The 17,400-nt window shown below is 40.5% G+C and overlaps 1 protein-coding gene across 2 annotated transcripts in view; it reads right to left on the reverse strand.

The window, feature by feature from the left end:
* TJP2 (tight junction protein 2) overlaps positions 1–9,656 on the reverse strand; it is a 53,283-nt gene extending 43,627 nt beyond the window's left edge. Inside the window, exon 1 of one of the 2 annotated variants that reach the window (XM_027634767.1) lies at positions 9,536–9,656. Coding sequence is in view for 1 of the 2 variants with exons in the window: in XM_027634766.1 (XP_027490567.1) it covers positions 1,792–1,854 (63 nt within the window). In the remaining variant the exon portion in view is untranslated. Of the gene's footprint in view, positions 1–1,791; positions 1,981–9,535 lie in introns of those variants that run through there. The other variant, XM_027634766.1, reaches the window with a different exon arrangement.
* Between the last annotated feature and the right edge of the window lie 7,744 nt (positions 9,657–17,400).

Here is a 17,400-nt window from a genome sequence, read left to right on the forward strand (position 1 = left end):
CAGGCAGAAGGAAAGATCAGCCAAAGCTCTCTTTTTGCTGACAGAGAAGCTGGCACTGAATTGAGAGCCAACACAACCTACTTCAATACTGCATGGACTCACAGCTGTGAAACAAAAAGAAGCTTTATCCAAACCATTTAATTCTTATTTCTTTACAGGAAAGGCAGTACCTAAAACAGTTTGAAGAAACCCCATATACTCAGTTGAGGCCCGACAACCCACACTTTTTATCAAGCCAACAGAACGCTGTCATTAACTTCAAAAGGATTCCATCAATATTGATAAAAGCAAGTAGAAAAAATGTTGCTATTTGAGAAAAATGGAAGGAGACAGCATGGTCTAGCAGTATATCTCAACATTTGTTGAAATACACTGCAAGGTGTCTTACTTCAGGAACCATTCCATACCGACCATAATTTTGTTTAAATGAAGTATTTAAGCAACAGCCATGTCAAGAATACGTCTGTAGATACAGGCTCTGTAACTACGGTACCTCAAACGTGCACAAGTCAGACTTTCCTTCCATCTCAGGTCAACACATGTAAACCTCATACCCAAGAAACCCCTGTAAGGCAAGTCATCGACACATTATTACGGGTATTTCTATTTCTCTCACCAGAGCCATCAGTAAGTGATTACACCTACTGCAGCAAGGGAAGTGTCAAATACATTGGGATAGTACAGGTGAGGGAGTGAGACAGTTACCTAGACCAATTGCACAACCTTCGTGGTTAAAAAAAACCCCTAACAAACACACAAACAAAAGCAATAACAAACAAAACCCAAACCATCCAACAACAACAACAACAACAAAATCAAAAAAACCCAAACAAAACCCAACAACAACAAAAACCAACGCAAACACACACACTCTGGAAATAATTGCATAAAAGAATCAACTGGTAGTTCACTGATGGCCAATAAATACCACTAACACATACAGTATGGGACATTGGCTAATATGAACACAGATTTCATACACAAAGAGGATATCTGGAATACTAATTATTCTACAAGCATCAGAACAAAGTACGAGGCATAAATAAGTTGTATTTATGCCACATCCACATTTTAGAGGGGGTGGGGGAAATGACTACAGATAAATTCAGTTTCCTGCATGCTGGCACGCACACCACACGTCCCTCCACTTCTGACAGATGCTGTGGTACTCCTAGGCGCTTCATAGCGACATTGATTACTCAAGTTCAGCATCTGACACTATAAAAAGAAAAGAAAAAAGCCAGGGCCAGGGCGAGGGAGAAGGGGACTTTCTTTATCAAACTCGGGAGTTTGTTCCTCCATAGAAACCGGAGTATTTTCGGTTAAAATACTGATTTGCCAGCATTCAAAATACAAAGCTACGTGTCGCCTTCCGGCGCCGCGGGAACCGGTCAGCACTGCGGAGGCCAGGCTGCCTCCCGCTCCCATTTAACTGAAAAAACCCACAGGATTCCCCCGCGCTCGGCTCCAGCATTGTCTCGGCCAGCCCGAGCCGGTGGAAAGCGCGGACCAAACGCGGAGCCCACACTAAGCGGGTCCTCCCCCGGCTCACACGCGCGGCTTCTCCGCCCAAAGGGCGGTCGGTCCCGGCGAGGCTCGGTGGTGTCGCCGCGGCCGCAGGTGAGTTACGCGGGTTGGAAACACCCCTGTGCGTCGATGTTACTCGCGCCCCTCGTACCGCGCCGCAGGTGCCCTCCCACTGCCCCCCCGGCGGGCACGGCCGGGACAGGGGGTGCCGGAGGGCGACCCCGGCCAGCGGAGGAGCGCGGTGTGTGACGGGACGCTACCGACCTGCATCGCCCCCACCGCGGGCTCCCGCGGACCGCTCCCGGTGGAGCCCTGCCTCGCTCCCATGGTAACATCGCCGGCCCCGGGGGCTGGCGGTCAGTCCCGGTAGCCTCGGGAATGCTTTTCCCGCCTCCGCCTCCCGAGAGAACAGGCCAGGCCGCTGGCGAGGGGCTGCGACGGAGCCCTGCGGGGCAGCAGGAGCCCAGTAGGACAAAGCCGGCTCTGAGGAGCCCGCCACAGAGAGACTTTGTCCTGCCGGGGCCCGGCCGCCCCCGCCGCCAGCCAATCATGCCTGCAAACGCCCCGGGGAGGCGAAGAAACATTTTCATTCTCCCTGGGAAGAAAAGAATTGTTATTCTCCATTTACAAAAATATTTCTTGTGTTCCTGCCCTTGGCAGTGGCCAATAGCTGACGCCTGTCACAGGATAAACGGGAGCGATGGGGCACGTGGCCCAAGCCCGCTCAGCATTTCTGACATGAGGCTTTTGGGCAGTATCCACAGCACTGCTCTGTCAAATAGACACGCACCAGCAACATCCACGTTTCCTGTCTTTGTGTTTTTAGGAGGTCGTGAATGTGAAGGCCCCATCACAGCTGATGGATTCCTCAAGTCTGCAGCCTTTGGTTAGGTTTCTTTATCACCATGTAACAGCCCCTCCACATCAGTCTTGACACTCAAAACAGCTGCTACTAATTCAGAGGTCAAATTGCCTGAATTTGGGGCTATAATTACATATGCTAAAAAACCCACGTATTTGAGGTAGCTGTTCTCAAGAGCTTGTAGAAATGCGTGGTCACTAAAAGCCCTAAGGAGGAGTAGATGGGCAAAAATTGAACCACACTTGTATTCGGAAATAAAGACTTCTTTCCCAGTGCTGCCGTCTTCCTGGATTTATGCTATTTTGGGTGGATGAGGCAATACTTGAATCAACTCTTGGAAGGAAGAAACTAGAATGAGGACAAACTGTAAGGGAAGAGCTTTCTTAAAACAACAGTTAAAAAAAAAAAAAAGAATGCAAACAGCCTGTTTCTTTGTTTAGCCTACCCTCAAATTTGAAGAGAGAAAAAGGCAGACAAATGCCAAATTGTGAACTTTGTTCTTTCATCTGGTCCTTCCTTTCAGTTAGTTTTACAAGTGACTGATACCATACAACTTTTTCTGCAACACTAGCACTCTGGTATATGACAACCTGGAAAAATGAAACATAGGGGGCCAGGCTCCTTGCACACAAAGGATCCTGCAATAGCATCCGACACCAAGAATTTCTCCATGAGACACAGCATGGCAAGGCCAAACAGCTGTCACTCTCCACACCAATGCGCACTTCTGTACACCTGTGCAAACTGGAGGCAACTTTCCAAAGAGCTAGCACTGGCTGGCAACGTCATCATAGGATATTCCATCACAGCATCAGCAGAGAAATTCACTGTCCAGTATTTGTTGAAAAGACGCAATGAAAACATGATTTTGCTGCTGACAACTAGGTAGTTTTAGACACAAGAAAAACTTTTGTTTTAAACTGGATGGCAATATACTTTTTCAAAAAGAGAGTTTGTCAGACATGAGGTAGAACAGGGACAGGAGAAGCCATCAGATCCCTGTGACTGCAGTCTCTTAACGCATATATCGAGTTTGTAGCAGCATAAAGTATTGTACCAGCGTCCTGCAGCTGCTTCCTTCCACACAGGCTCTGAGAGAAGCCAAAGATTGATTTGTCCATCAATTTGATTTGAATCAAAAGCACTTGATTCCCCCACGAAACACTACCTCTTGAGGAGTGCAGGCAGTGCCAGGCAGGGCAATCTAAGGGTCTACCTATCCCATACAAGGCCAAGGAAGATTATTTCTTTTTCCACACAAAACCTATGGCTTGACCTAAAGCCTCCTTTTGGCATGTTCTGTGACTTTATCAAAGCCACAAGGTATTATTACTAATAGAGGCTATACTTCCCCAAGATGTAGGGCAGCAACCAAGGTAAACACACTTAGCTAGCCTGAGGTAAGTCTAACAGAGATGCAGGAACTGACTCCAGTTATGCAAGCAAGATAGGCTGGTTTTCAGTCCCTTATCATGAATCACCATCTGGGAAGGGCCTCCATTTAGTTTGTCTCCATTTAGTTTCCTGCAATAACAAATGAAAAATAATCCATGTGGGCTTATCAAAATATTTCCCATGTTTATCCACAAAATTTCTCACTTGTAAGAGGAGAGGACAGATATCCTTTCCTGCTTTCTTATTTCTCTTCCCAAACCAAACAGCTAATCTGCCGCAATTAATAAATCCTCCAATATCAGCCTTCAAATGTGAGCACTAAGTGGCCTCTAGTGCTCATGCTTACACTAGAGCTTGGCCAAGAGCCCAGATGCTATGGACTGATGCTATGGACTGATGTAAGTAACAATGAAGTAACAATTTCCAAGTCATGTATACTTCAATTCAACCACAGAGAACAAACTTTCAGACTTTTCAGGCCTGCTGTTTGACCAAGATGTCCTCCCAGGGTGGTTATGCAGGTAGGCCTTATGAGGGTAGGATGATACCAATTAAACAAAAAATGTAAGGGTACAAGATATCAGTGTAAACAGTGATGGGAGCTGCAGAAACTTCTCCGGCAGCTCAAGTTCCCATCTCCTGTGGCAGGAAAAGGGAGAACAGGTGCTCAAAGCACTCATTTCACCAAGCAGGTACTCCACAGGAGGACAGCATCTCCATTCTCTTCCCATGTAATCCAAAGGAAAACAAAACCAAACCCCTAAACTGCAGCTCAAAGAAGCACATTATTAAATATATAATTAGATATAACCTCTCCTGTCTCAGCTTTTCTTAAACACCACAAGACCCCTAAATGTGGATACAGAATACCTAGCCAAAATTCTTCTGGGACAGCAGAACAGTCAGAAGAGGGGCAGGAGCTCCAGACAAATGGTCTGATCTATCTATGCAGGTCCCTGAACACTTTGAGTGTTTGGAGGCATTGCTGCATGCATGTTTCACTCTTTAGTCTCCTTTTGAAATGGAAGGTGAAGGTCCAGTTGTAGTCAGTCCTGGAAGGGATACTGCATCATGAAGAGTAAAGGCTGGGTACAAGCACCATAGCAAAATTGCATGAGCTGGGCTATAGATGTGCAGCTCTGTCCTCTGCAGTGTTTAGGACTAGCTGTTCTGCACTTGCAATAACTGTACAAAGCAGTATCATGTGCAGAGGATTTCATGAAATGTTATGTAAGCATGCAGAAATTTTAAAATTAATGCAAAGGTTAATTGGTATTAACTTTAAGAAAAACATGCAAATAACTTGCAGTGAACACATTTTCCGTTGATTTTCAGTTTAAGTAATCAAGGCAGACATTGTTTGCCTACAATCAGATTGAATCCATGGTCCATGTAGCACTAATTTAGAGAGATCACTTGCTGTAGCCTGAGTCATGCAAAACCTAGGACATATTCCATAAATTATCTAATGCTACTGTGAATGAAGCAGTTGTGCTCCTTCCAGCATCCACAGAGGGAACGCCCATTTAATACTATGCTACAGAATGCAAAATTAAAACAAGCAGTTGCCTCTCACAGTTACTCCTGCCAACCAAGTAAGGGTATTCAGCAACATGCCTGCAGCCACCAAGATTTCTTACCATGTTGTGATTCAGGTTCTCTCCGCCTCATCTCCACCATCAAGCCTTTTAACCTGCCCCTCTGACAATCAATTATTTTTCTGTCCTTTAAATGTTTAAGTTCAATACTTGGTAGTGCTGCTGGACAGCATGGCAAACACAGGCAACCCCCTTAACAGCTGGGAACTGATTTCAGTTCCCAGATACTGGGATATAGGGTGGTAGTCCAGTTGTTGAACTGTCTGAACAGAGGTATCAGGTTTGCTTTTGTTTTTAAGCAAGTGTTCATGATCCTGTGATGAGAGGCACTGTAGAAGTTTCTAAAAATACCATGTTGCCAAACAGCCTTTCCCCCTTCCCGGCAATCTCTTTAGACTGCCATTTGTCATCAGCCTGCAAAATCACACAAATCAGTCAGCCCAGTCCTACTTAAATGATTCATAAATCCAATTACATCCGCTTCTTTATATAGTAAGCTGGGCCCTAACAGATTCAACCTTCAGGATTAGAGGATGTGTAGGTAGCTGACCTCTGACTCTCAAACTGCTCAGGAGCTACATATGGTTCAAACACATAGCTCTACACTGGCATTGTCACATGTATGGCACAGTAATCTTAATCTCTGTCCTGGGCGGACTGGAGAGGAAATGCCATGAATACTATCTTAGCACTTGCTAGCATGTGTAGAAGTAAGTCCAACAGAGGGTCACCAAGATGGTGGGGGCTGAAGCACTAACCCTGCAAGAGGAAGTGTGGGCAGCTGGGTTTGTTAGCCTGAAGGAAGGATGGCTTTAAGATATTCAACAGCAGCCTGTTGGTGCTGATGGGAGGAGATTGAAGAGATGCAGCCAGGTTCTCTTCAGTGGTGCAAAGCAGATAGGAGACAATGGGCAAAGGTTCAAACAAAACAGGTTCAGATGTATATAAGAAGAAAAAATTTTCCTCATGAGGACAGACAAATCACGGACCCACTGCAGAGAAGCTCTACAGTCTGTGTTCTTGGAGGTTTTCAAACCCCAGCTGGGTAAAGCTCCATGCAACTTGTTCTGATCTCACAGCTGACCCTGTTTTGGGCACAAGATTGCACTAGAAACCACTTGAGGTCTCCTTCCGCCTGTATTAGCCTGTCATTGTGAGGTTGCTGCATGACTCAAGTGCCAGTGTAATGCAGCATGATGCAATCATTATCCTGCCCCTTGTCTCCACTTCCAAAGTACAGCTTGTGATTATGAAATGTAAAGATTTTGGCATGCAGCTGCAGGATCTGGTCTGTTGGCCATCTCTGGTCTAGTGTAAGGATGAACAGCTATACACACTTCCCAGGTTTCAAAGCAGCAATTCTAAGGCTGTTATTTTAGAAAAGACAGATGTCTCTGGAAGAAACACAGAGTCCAACATAAACAGCATCTCACACTTCATACAGATCTTTGAGGGGGTAATAAACAGCAGAAAATCTTTTGTCACTCACTGGGCCACCTATTTTGATGTTCTCTAGATAACAGATATTTTTTAAACCTAGACATACAGATTTACCTACACACTCCAGATCAACAAAATTTAAAACATGTAGATAATGATTCAGAGCAAGAAGCAGCACTGTTCTAAGTCAATCATAAACTCAATTTCAAGTTCATAAAAAATTTGAAACACTGTTAAAAATGCTGAACAACTAGGAACAACACTAGAGATACGAACAGCACGAAATACAGTAATATAGTATATTTTTCCTCAACAAGTTTGAGGTATTAGTCACAGTTCTACTAGATCTCATACATTACAAATTTATTCTGCTAAAACCCAGAAGACTGCTTGTTTTGCTTATTGCTACTTTATTTGCAAAGAATATGCCAATTGGAAAATACAGATGTATAGCAGATTTCACGGTGTAGATAAAGCAGCATGAGAATATGCAGAAGTGTTTGATAACAGTTAATAAAAATCACAGCTGGGAGAATAAGAAATACAGCCTGCTTGCTCTAAGCACATTTTCATCTGCGCAATGTTTTAAACTACACTGGAGTGCCTTGAAAATTACACTGGTACAGCAAGCAAATGAAATAGTTTGACCCACTGCTAAGGAGTAGAACAGGGACTTAACAGTGACTTTACCTTAATACCCACCACTCCCTTCTTCTACAGACTGTGCAATTTAAAGCAACTTTCTTTGGCATAAGCACTTCGATCTCTATCAGTTTAAGAAGCTACAAAAGCTAGTACTGTTATTCTAAAGAATGAAATAACAGTGTAGTTTAAACATATCCAAACCACACAAATGTGTACGGTTTTTCTCCTCAAACACCATAAAAAAGTGTGTATCAACACTTGAAAGGAAATCACTTCCCTAGCCCCAGCTTGTTCATTTTTAACAGCAGGCACACTGAGCACATTCTGGTTGAACACTGATTTTGCTTACATCTCATTTCCTTCTTCCCTTCTCCATGTTTCTTGACTGCTCCTGACAAGGCTGTGAAACAATCCTCTGCTTTTAGCAATTTATCTGCCTTCCCTCACTAGAAGTCAAACCCTACAACATCAAAAACTCTACAACGGTAATCAACTGTGATGGCTTAAATTAATTAAGACAAAGCAATGAAGAAAACAAAGATCCCATTCTCATGGAGATCATTATGCTTATTAAAAACAAGCAAATGAATAAACGGAATGCACAAGATGCAAAACATGCAAAAATGTGTTACTTTTTCTGATACAGGGGTTAATTTAAAAAACAAAGTTCCAGACAGCAGTTCTTCAGCCAAGTTAGATCTCTAGAGCACTAAAACTATGCTTCAAAGATCTGCCCCTCCCCGTCCTATTTTTACTGGCAAGCGTCCTGCTGACGAGCTTATTAAGAAACAAAGCAGCTCTGCTTCCCTGTTCAGTAACAGCAAGGTCCCAGCTAGGGTACCATGCCCACTTTTGGGTACTGTTTTTCAGGAATGACTGAAGTGAGCTGGCAAGAGTCTAAGGGAGAACAGTGAGAGCTGTCATCCTGGAGAAAGCACATGGACACAGCCATCCCAGGCATTCACTTGCCAGTTCTACAACTCCTAGGAATTCACAGACAAGATGGCTGGATGCATCTTTTAAGGTATCTTGATCTCATGGATACATGGTTCTGGAGTTTCTTTTGCTACGAGTTGAACTTGCAACTATCCATGTTCCCTGGTGTAAGGTTTCCATACCATATCCTCGAAAGTTTTTATTTTAAGGAACATATTAGAGTCTGCTGGAGACCTCAGTTGAGACATTCCTGCCTAGCTATGCGTCGCTGATATCATAGTTTCCTCACTCCCAGAGCACTGAACAGATGACTAGCTTTGGTTAAGTATGTCACATATTAGAAAGACAGGACAACTAATATCCACATTTCCAAGTAAATAACTAAAGCAGCAATAGCTGTTCATCTCAAAACTGAAAGATAAGTCAATTACAGTTTTGGAACACATCGGCATAACAACTTTTTCCTCTTAAAATTGTAATCTGTTAATGACTTACAAAAACAAGCCAAGCATGTTCAATTGACACATAACGCTAAGGATGCTTTTTATACTCCTTTTAGAAGCACTTGAAAAAAGGTTTCAAAAGCAAGGTTAATATGCCAAAAGGAGTATATTTACCTTAATGATGTACTATAAGAAAATATGCAGCAAAACAACTCTCCCTGTGTGTGGCTATTCTATTTCCCAGGACTGAGTCACTGAGCAATCCCCATTAATATTACCCTCCGTGCTTAAAGTAATTTATTTATCCCCAAGTCCATGCAAAATATTTATATTTGCTGAATCTTCATATATTAAATCAATTCTTTACCAATGTTTAGCTAAGAATTGAGCTAGTACAGGCCTGTACATTATTATTTGCATAACTTTAACAGAATAGGGTTCATTGCAGAAGCCTCTCTTCTTCTGAAGGCCTGTTGTGCATTATCAAGAGAATGTGTATGTAATCATTTTAAATTGCTTTGGGAATCCAAAATAACTAGTTCTGACTTCATTGTATTACTCCAGTAAGTATAGTTTCTTTAAACCTTGTGAAAACATAGCTTAAAGAATATACATTTTAGCTAGCATATGACAAGAATACATAATTTTAAACTAATGGCCAACTCTAACTGATGCAACTAGACTAGTACCTTGGGAGGAATGATGGTTTTTGAGTGTCTCTGTCTACTTGTTGTGTGATGCTTTGGGCTTGATGTACAGTTATGCTCCCAGTCCCACGCACAAGGAGATGGCAGTGCAGTAGTTTCCTCCCTGAAAAACAAAGTTTCATTTAAGTCACAACCACATAAGCGTGACTACGAAGCCTGGAACACTGAAGTCCTAGAGACAAAGAGGATATAAAATATACTTCCCTCATTAGTTTGATATGCTTTAGCTTCCCTGGCATTCAAGTAGAAACAGTGCTTGGAAAACGGAGATGCTCAGCAATAGTTACACTTGCAGCAAGACTACAAACTTCAGTTCGGACTGTCCCTCAGCAGGCATCCATGCAAGCGTGCACGCAAAGCAACCCAACCTAATAGGGTACAGACAGGCACCTGCATATAGTCACTGTGTTGCACAGGTCCTCTCCACAAGCCATCTGGCTTTTTGTTTCAATTTAGGTTTAGTCTGATTGCTTAGCTTGCACAAGACTGTACAAAGTGAAGCTAGTAACAGCATTATATCTGGAGCAAAACCTCAGTAACGATGGGCTACATGCACTCCAGTGACACCACTTGGTAACAACTTCAGTTGCAAAATGATAGGAAAGAAACAATTCCCATTGTCATTTTCTATCCTACTTCCCTTGATCAACAGGTTTTAGCTACCCCTCTTGAGCACAAATAGCACATTAGCTTCCATTCAGCACCCCTATCACAGGGATCCAGTCTTCCTCTCCTTGACCCCTTGTCCTAGTCCTTGATTATCCTGTGTAGGAAAACAGAAAATGAATGGTTTAACTAAGATGAAGGAGGAACTTTTGACAGGAATAGAAACAGAACGCAGTGGTTAGGGTTTGTTGATGGCTTTTTTTTTTTTTTTTTTAAGAAAACCAACCCACAACTTGACAATTTTCATTCCTCTCTCTCAAAGAACATTTTTCCAAAGTGTTCCATCTTCTAAGAAGGATATAACCAGACTTCCCTAGGAAAGTATATTAGCCATAGTTTTAACAGGTTTGTGTTTGTTTGGTTGTTTGGGGGGTTTTTCCCCCCCTTTAATGTACAGATATTTTTCATTCTGGTTAATATTCCACTAGCCATTTCTAGAGAGCAGGAGAGCCATAAGAAAGACACTGAAAGAATTCTGCAGAACTTCTCCAACTGTCTCCAAGTCTACACTAAGTGTTGATGTGTCTTGTGTGTGGCATCCACCTTTAGCACAAATGTAAGGAGGACACAGGTTCAAAAAAGCAAACTTAACACTTCTAGGATATTTTTAAGAATACATTTGGTCTCAGGTTAACTTTTTAAAAACTGCAACAATGAAAGCACCTGCCAGACATCACTCTGCGAAAGTAGAAGGTGATTTTCCCCACTCTCCTTACTCTTCCAGCATAAAAGCATCTTTCTAAAAGTAAAAGTAAACTACTTTTAAATCAAGGCATGATTTTGGAAATCACAGAACAAAAAGATGCTTAATATGAGTTTATGTGATGACTGAAGAGCAACATAGGCTATGCTGTGCATTATGAACAGACATCAGCTTTATTGTTCCAGGCTCTGCACAAAATACTATTCTGGAGCCTCCAGAAAAGTCACACAAGCAAGCTAAGCCAACTATCAATGCTGTCATAATTTTCTGTCTATGTGAAGATGCCAAAAGTTATAAAAATCAAACTTACCTTTGTAACATCTTTGATATTAAAATGTAAATTAATATCTTAGCAAAATAACGTATTTGCCTTTCCTGTTTTCTTTTCCACCTTAGTCTGAGTTTTTAAGCAGAATTTTTACAACTTTCAAGCAATGGCGCTGGAGGTAGCATCATACTGTAATGCTTTTTTTAATTTTAAAATATGATTAAGAAAAATAAAGAGAATGTTTAATTGTGCACCTGAATTTGTGCAGTGAGGAGTTGACAGATAAGGATTCTATATAACTCTATATTCATTATTAGGTTTTGGAAAGTGTTTCATTATGTTACATTTTTTTCCTATTAACACATACACACACAAACACACACTTTTAAAGCGTATTTTTTTATATGAATGTGACAGAGTACCTCTAAAAGCTGAGTGATAAACTGATGAAAACATAAAAGGGATCCCTATTACAGTTCAGTGACAGCTTTTCTGCTTTTCTGAAACTGTTGGAATGGCAAATCCAAACATAATCCAAATACATCTTAACCAGCCTGAAATTCCAAGTGTGTACAACAATCACATTAACTAAACCTCTCCCTGAAAGTAGGGAGATGTCTGATTAAGAGTGCTGGAAATAAAAACAAATTTTAACAGGGTAGTGTATTTTGGACTTTGATACTGACTAACACTCAGTAGTAGATCAAAGCCAAGCAGTTACAATTACAAAAGAAAAAATAATGGACATTAGAGTGAACAAGTTTCATTTTTAGAGGGCTTGGTTCAATCTGTTACTCTGGACAAAACAACCTTCTTCAAAACTATGAGGAATTCTTCAAGAACGTATCATTACTTTTCAAAGCAGCTTCTCAAAATATCATGAGCAAACATGTACTATTTTATTAAGATATAAAAAGTGGCTGCAAAATTCAAAGAGATTGACATGGAACAATCAAAGGAAGTCACAGTCTAGGACACTCCACTGTCCTGTGTCAAAATACACTGTACTGAGAACCCCTTTAAATGGGTAGATGTTTAACAAAAAGGCCTCATTACACTACTCCTGAAATTTGGGACCAACTTGAAATATACTTGTACTGATAAAAGGCAGAAAACCATTTGCATCGATATATTTTCTAGACTAGTTTTTGTGATTTTGGTGATAGATCTGAAAAAAAACCTATAAAAATCATGTGGTATACAGCAGTTTAGTTGTTTTTACTATTGCTACCACCATTAAAGAAAGCACTTTTGTGGAAAAATTACAGGATAAATTTGAATTCAGTTACAGCCAGTCACAGTTATACACCCAAGTTTTATTTTAAAGTCTTGCTTACACAGAACTATTCCAAACCAGTAGAAATATACTACATGGTCTTGAACAAAAGGCTCTCACATTTTTTACTCCTCTTCCATGTCTGAAACAAGGTGACAGCATTCTATTGTATTATAAAAATAAAACAGATTAGAAAGACTGTGAAGACACCCTTCCATCCACCACACGTTCCATGTCCATGACATGCTACTCATACAGTGGCAGGTGGGAGAGAATGACAATCCCATTTTCCACACAATGTAAGTTTTTGGCAGAAACACTTATGAACAGAAAGATTTTTGCAAAGCCTAGTACTCAAGTTGTGTGGTACAAGAAAGCCCTCCAGATTGTTTTTAACAAAATCAGAAAAACTGTCTTGTAGGGAAACAGTATTCCTAAGCATGATGAACTCCTGCTTCTTAGCAGAGAAGTTGCACACACAGAAAAAAGTGTTTTTCTTCTCCCATTTTAGAGAAGAAAATCTTCTTCCCGCATGTTCTTTGATGGACAAAAATTAAAACGCATATTTTTAAATGGAGGAGGGGGAACACACACATACACACATGATATAAAGTGCAAGTAATAAATACAAAATAACCATTTCATTTTTGTTCTGATGAGTATACACATGTTTATACTTTCTATTCTTCAGCAAACACCTGATTTAGAAATAGCACCCTCTCCTACTTATTCTACTAGCTAAAGACTGGTAGTACACAGAAATCTCTAATGAAATCTTTAACCACAACTGCTGAAGGTATAGAACTTGGAAATTACAAAAAAAGATTACCTATTCTATGAATAACTCTTCTCTTTCTGATTACAAGTTTTAAAAATGCGTGATTCAAGATGAGGAGTTTTTCCCATTGTTACACACTGATTGCTTTTTAACACTTACCCTGGATGTTGCCACAGATTTGCATGTCTACCTTCAGGAAGTAGTTCCCTCTTGTTAAGGGGAGTAATACCTATTGCTGCTTCTAAAATAGTTATGTATTTCTTGTACCGCATCCTGCCTTTCTCATGGGTTCCACCACGCTAAGTTATCATCCGAACGCAGACGCTGCAACTGAAGTCATGTCTCTTCACCTATCTGAATTGCTGCTTTTTAAAACATGCTGCAAGTTTGAAGCATAAACATAATGCTCTTCCCCTTCTCCCAGGACAGTTTGCAAGGGAGAGAGAGAAACCAAAGAAAAACTCGTACCAGATTCTGCAAAACGTCATTGTTACGTAATTCGATCTTTGAATAAGACACTAATGAAAATGATTGAAGAGACAATCACAGTTCTAAGCCTGGCCGGATAATGCACACTCTCCAATTGACTAATCCTTTGCTAAATCTCTGCTGTCTATAATCTTTCAACTGCTAATGGAGCACTAGGTAACTTCTCTGTCAAATCCATCCAGAGAATAAAGGAGATCTGCACAGAAAACTTGGGACTATTTGAGACAGTGACAGATGAAAATAGCTTTTGCCTTAACTTTTCTCACCAAAAAAGCTCTGTACATTGGAAGTGTCACAAGGGATTTATCTCATATACTCAGAAAAGGCATGCAGAAACCCTTCCTTACGTGGCTTGTGCAGAATTAAGAAAGCTAGAGATTGACATTATGATGCCAGAAGCCACTTCTCATGCCAAGATTGTTCTAGCAATGAGGTAAGTACCTGTGTGTGCCAAAGACCTCAGGTATGAACTACAAAGGTGGAGACAGATGTACATGTTGAAAGAAGTATCAGTGACATATCGGAAACGCTATAGTACTGTCAAATTGCAATGTTCAGGGATGTACTTGATTGCAAAACTAAGGAAATGTTGTTGTAATGCTTCTTAGATAGTAAGAAATGAATGCTTATATATATACTTACATATATATATATTATGCACTTACGCAGTAATAGAGATAAAATGTAGAAAGAGCAGATGTCACAGGAAGATTGGAGCCTTGAGCCACAACTCCATCTGTAAACTGTGCATTTTAGTTATTCCAGTATTATTAGCCATGTCTGTATTTCTGCTGGGGTGACTTCATATCACATGCTACTTATTTAGAAGCCAAGATGAAAACTGCTAATTTTCATTTCTTTACTGTAAAATATTCAGCTCTTAGCAACAAGATTTGTGTAACTATTTCCAGATCCTATGTTACTTACAATCCTGCATTACCCATATATGGTGTTTAATATTCACTGACACTTGGAGGTTATATTCACACATGCACACACTGAACTCTCTCAAGTTACTACTAAATAGTAATCTATGGGACTGATCTCAGAAGAGCAAAATAAAATCAAGCATCTTTTAGATTCAGGGAGTACCACTACAACTGTCAGAATTAAAAAATTAGTTTTCACCTACCTAGTTGCATGCTGATAAGAAGTATGTAGTCTGAAATTTTTGATGTGTTAAGAGAAATAATATATTAAAACCACATGAATTAAATTAAGCAAAGAATTACTTCTCCAGGTCAAAAAAAACCCCACTTAACTATTTAAACATCTGTATGCAAAGAATTAAGAAGCGTAGGAAAGCAGAATACTACTAGAAGCCTGCAAGCACAGCAAAAGTCATTAAGCTTGCATGCATCCTGACTTCTGATAGCTTTGGCAGCTCCAACATAAAGGCAGCACTGACAAGGAAAAGACAAGAAGTGAGTAGTTTTTAACAATTCCAGTTTTTAAGAACCTTTGGACTGTAGCACTCCATGACAATATTCTGTTTTACTTAAAAGCAGAAATGTTTTGATAAAATCCAATCTTCCCTCAAAGCTGGCTTTGTTAGGAACTTCAGTATTACCACACTTTCTCCTATGAAGTTTTGGTACTTTTTTCTATCCATCCTCTTCCCTTAACACTTTTTAAACTCTAAACTTTCCCCTTATAGATCTAAGAAACAGTTCTTACAAAAACTTCCCCGAAGTACTTTTCAAAGCCAGTCTTATGCAAAGTCTAAAAAGCTTCTAGTGCAGTTCTGGTCCATCTTTTGTCTCTTTGGGCAAAGGCAATTAATTCCGACTAGAAAAGGAGCCCCATGACTAGTCTTGTACACAGAGAAGCCAAGCACACGTAATAAGCACAAGTTACTCCGAAGTACTGCTTTCGGTTAAACGGTGCATGAAATCTCCAGGTATCTAGAGGGAGTAAGACTGACTCACAGTTTATCAACTTCCTTCAACTTTATTTGGAAACAGAAATTCAAAGTTGCTAGTACATGCATTGTTAGTGAAGGATGGCTTTTGCAGAGCAAACAAAAGGTCTAAAACATACCTTCCCACATTGTTTCCTGCTGGGGAGTTATCATCCACTCCCCCCTTTTCTGTTTTTGTATTTTTCCAGGAAGAACAGAAACCAAATTTTTTTGGAAGGAAAATAGTTTTCCTAACTGGGAACACACAAGTGATGGCTTGGAAACTACAGCATATTTCTGGGAATGGGGAAAGAATGACAGAGCTTTTTTCTCCACTAAAGAAACATTTATGAGATCAAAGCAAAAGCTTCCTTTTGCTCTAATCCTTAACAGAATGAAAACAGTCATACTCCCTTAATTAGATGTAGAACATCATGTAAACTGATGACAGAAGCATGATCACATCTTCAGTGTCTTCAGACCCAACCTCAAAAGAGACAACCATTGCCCAACACAGCCACAAATTACTTTCCATCTTGGGAAAGTAACAAAATCCTGTTCTTTCTCATCTCTCAACAAAAATCTGTGGAAGGCTACAGATCAAAGGATTCTATTATGAAGACAGCAAAGAAACAAGGGTCTCTTCCTACATGCTGTTGCTCAGGTGACAAGAATAACTATGACAGATAATTTTTAAACTTCCAGAACACACATGTGTTTTGTTTGGGCCACATAGCTAAGAAATAGCTTGAAATACAGCCAGCGCACATGTAAAGCTTGATCAGGTAAAGGAGCGTTGAAAATCAGACTGGGAGTGTGGGGGGCAGTAGTTTCTCGGAAAGAGAAGGACCTGGAAACTTCTTTTACACAGCATCATGGGTTGCAGTTGGTTTTAGCCCCTCCTTAGAGATCACCCGTTTCCTGAACAGTCCATATGTTCCTGGAGATTCTCAGAATCAGCTTATACAAAGTTGTGCTAAGGAGGCTAGAGACACCAGTAGTCAAATCTTCTGGCTATAAAGCAGAGCTAGATGATGAAGCAGATGTTCAATAGAGAGTGCAAGCCAGACTACAGATAGCCTTGTTGTTAGGAATGACATGCAGGGGAGATTTAATGGGTTTTCTCTAATGTCTAAAAAATCAACCAAAATCTAACAAGGCAAAGCAAATAACAAATAGCTTCAACCAAAATGTAAACCTTGGTTTTGATGAAGCTGCACATTGTTGAGGTAAGTCTCAGTTTATCAGTATAACACTGATGTTTCAAAAATAGTTATGTGTAAGAGACTTATGACAACACAATGCTTTTGGGAGAGGTATCATTGAGCAAGTCTTAGGAAAAAGCCACAGTGGCCCAAAATATCTGAACTCATGCCTAGTTCAATGAAAACATACCCACATCTATCTGGACATCCTAAATCTGATGCTTCCTACGTATCTAAACCACACCCCAGATAATTGCATACCTTTAAGAAATAAAAAGAAATTTCTCAATAGCAGTTCTGGATTGCTGGTATAAAACAAAGGCAGAGACAAAAGCTTGAAAAGGGAGCAGGCATTGGAAAAAATCAGAACGAAAGGACTTTATATTTTGCCTTGCACACTTCCTATTGCCCTACCATTTTACTGTGCAGTACTTTTGTCTGTCATTTTCACGTTATTCATGTGAAAAGAGAGCACTAATGAGTTTCATTTTCTTCCTAGATTAGCAGCTATGGTTATCTGAGGTTCCAACACTCAGATGCACAATGACAATGCTGACCTAAA

This window comes from Corapipo altera, unplaced genomic scaffold (assembly GCF_003945725.1).
Source record: "Corapipo altera isolate COAL_440 unplaced genomic scaffold, ASM394572v1 61411, whole genome shotgun sequence".
Taxonomy (NCBI): Eukaryota; Metazoa; Chordata; class Aves; order Passeriformes; family Pipridae; genus Corapipo; species Corapipo altera.